At 55.5% G+C, this 2,431-nt stretch overlaps 1 protein-coding gene across 1 annotated transcript; it reads right to left on the reverse strand.

Moving 5' to 3' along the window:
- Positions 1-1,046: 1,046 nt before the first annotated feature.
- On the reverse strand, positions 1,047-1,982 carry LOC102714608 (transcription factor RHD6-like). The gene is made up of 2 exons (XM_006664898.2): positions 1,425-1,982; positions 1,047-1,313 (listed from the first exon to the last, which is right to left on the reverse strand). Exons 1-2 carry the CDS (start codon positions 1,980-1,982, stop codon positions 1,047-1,049), a joined length of 825 nt encoding a protein of 274 aa, XP_006664961.2.
- Between the last annotated feature and the right edge of the window lie 449 nt (positions 1,983-2,431).

Here is a 2,431-nt window from a genome sequence, read left to right on the forward strand (position 1 = left end):
ATCGTTAGAAAAAAGAAGATGCCATGTAAGATGAAGATACACATCTCACAGTTCAAGGTGTTTTAGGTGGGCCCCACAAAAGTTATTTTTTTCTTTTTCCTATCAACTCTCTCCTCTCTCTCCCCCCTCTCTTCCCTCTCTCCTCTTCCATCTCTCTCCCGAGCTCCCTCTTCCATCTCTCTCCCCAGCTCTCTCATCTCAACAGAGTGGGCAGTGCCGGCCGCCAGCAGAGCGTCGGGGGCAGCGTTACCGCGTCGGATCTGGGAGGCGGGCGGGCGGGCGGTGCTTCGGGACGGTGGATCGGGGTGGCAGCTGATCCAACCGGAGGCTGCATCCCCAGGTGGATCTAGACGGCGAGCGACGGGCGGTGCGTTGGGACGGCGGATCCAGGCGGCGGCCACGTCCTCGTGGCGATGGGTCACGGAAGGGGGCGGGGCCAGGGCCGCTGTCAGTGGCGATGGCCGGCCTCGGCACGCTGCCCTATTGGTCCTTTCCGGTGCCATCGTTTCTGTCTTTTCTTCCTTGTTTTCTCTGGTTTTTCTCTCATCTCTCTCTCACTTTACCTCTGCAAGATACGTGCACCCATGCACCCCTATGGGGACACGATGCATGCTAAGCTGGCGAGCTCGCTCCGATGTGGCAGGCTTGAGCCACTCGTATCGTCGGAGCATACTACATGCCCTCATCCTCTATTTTTGTCCATGACGCTTCCTAATTTCTTGCATACTATACATGACACAATTAAATTAATCGTATAATAGATGGGGCATATCGATATATCCGTTTCTAGCGCGGCGATCGAAATTCAAAAATATATACATTCGCTACTAGTACAAGAGAAAATGTGATCAGGCAAAGCAAATTGCATCATTAGCTAATTACAGGATGAACGGAAATGATCGATTGAATGAAAATAGTGTTAGCTCCTGATACCTTTTCAAGGATGGTAAAATTGTTCTCAGCCCAGTTCGTGATGACACAACACATATATAAGCTAATTTGGGATCGAAAAGCTACTAGCTCGATCTCGATCGCCGATGGCTAGGCTAGCTAGCTCGATCGACAAGCCTCTGCTGCGACGAGGAGGAGCAGAGGATGAGGGCGTCGAGCGCGTCCTTGACCTGGGAGATGTCCGGCGCGGCGCCGTCCGCGGCCGGCCAGAAGGCGTCGGTCTCCAGCACCCGGAGCTGCAGCTGCATGAACTTGACGTAGGCGATGGCCTTGTCGAGCATGGTCACCATGTCCACCTTCCCGCCGCCCGGTACCAGCTCCTGCAGCTCCCTCAGCCGCTCGCTGATCCTCTCCCGCCGGCTCTGCATTGCCATTGTTATTAACTATCCATGTGTTCGCCCAAGTTCGTCAGAATTTGCGTGGATCGAAATGGTGAAGAACAGTGCAAGAGATTGATCCATGCATGGATGTACCTTTGCAGCTGAGCTCTGTGGTTCCCTGGCGCGCTGCTTCTTGGAGTAACCCCGCAGCAGTTCCGCTCCCGGTGACGGCGACGGCCGCGCACGTGCCCGCTTCTGCGAACTGGAGGTGGCGCCGCTCCGGGTGGTGATAGTGGTGGTGGTGGTCACCATGCCGCCGCTGTCGCCGGAGCTGCCGAAGCTTAAGCAACGGGTGGTGGATGTGCCCTTCCCCGCTGGGGCGCCATAGCCGAGTAGTCGCGGCTCCGTGGCGTGGGTGTCCACGTCCAACCACGACACCGCGCTGTACTCCTCGCCGTCGAAGGTGATCGCAGACGACGACGACGGGGAGGTGGCTCCGGCAGCAGCTGCGGCGGCGTTGGAGAAGGAGACGCCGCCGGCGTCGCCCCGGGTCGGCTCGCCGCCAAGGAAGGCGCCCACGGGGAGCTCCGCCTCCTCCGTGCACGTCTGGTGATCGTAGTAGTACTGGCAGTCGTACGGAATGTAGCCGGCGTCGAACGGCACCGTCGTGTCTGGGTCGTCGACGGCGACGACGCCGTCGTTCCATGACATCGCGGGATCCATGGTGGCGAAGCGGACGTAGTAGCTAGGTTACCTGAAGCTAAGAGTACGTACCGCACAGTACACTACACTACACCAGCACAGCTACTTGTTTTAGCTTAAATTAAGCAGATCAATGGTGATGAATGCACTGTGCGTGCGCCAGCCATGGCGTTTATATGGTGCTCTGCTTGCCTGCTTCCATGGATCACCCACATGGCCACTGGGGGAAGACGAGGGATAAACAAGAGCCGATGCTCAGGAGGCATTTTAACAGGCTGCATCATACTAATAAAGTTGCATTAGATGCTCTTAGTTGATAGTATCATTGCTGTGATATACTCGTTCCTGTATCGTCCTGCCTCGTCGGAAGTGTACAGAAGTGTACATAGATCCATATGGTTAAAGATAACAAAGTCTAATAGAAACTCTAAGATAAATATAAAATCCTAGAGAGATAC

This window comes from Oryza brachyantha, chromosome 6, assembly GCF_000231095.2.
Source record: "Oryza brachyantha chromosome 6, ObraRS2, whole genome shotgun sequence".
In the NCBI taxonomy this organism is placed as follows: Eukaryota; Viridiplantae; Streptophyta; class Magnoliopsida; order Poales; family Poaceae; genus Oryza; species Oryza brachyantha.

Excerpts from the sequence above, each read along its gene's own strand:
- LOC102714608 (XM_006664898.2), bottom strand. The coding sequence starts at position 1,982 with ATGTCATGGAACGACGGCGTCGTCGCCGTCGACGACCCAGACACGACG. Across the intron at positions 1,314-1,424 it reads CACAGAGCTCAGCTGCAAAG|AGCCGGCGGGAGAGGATCAG; the intron begins GTACATCCATGC and ends ATGGCAATGCAG.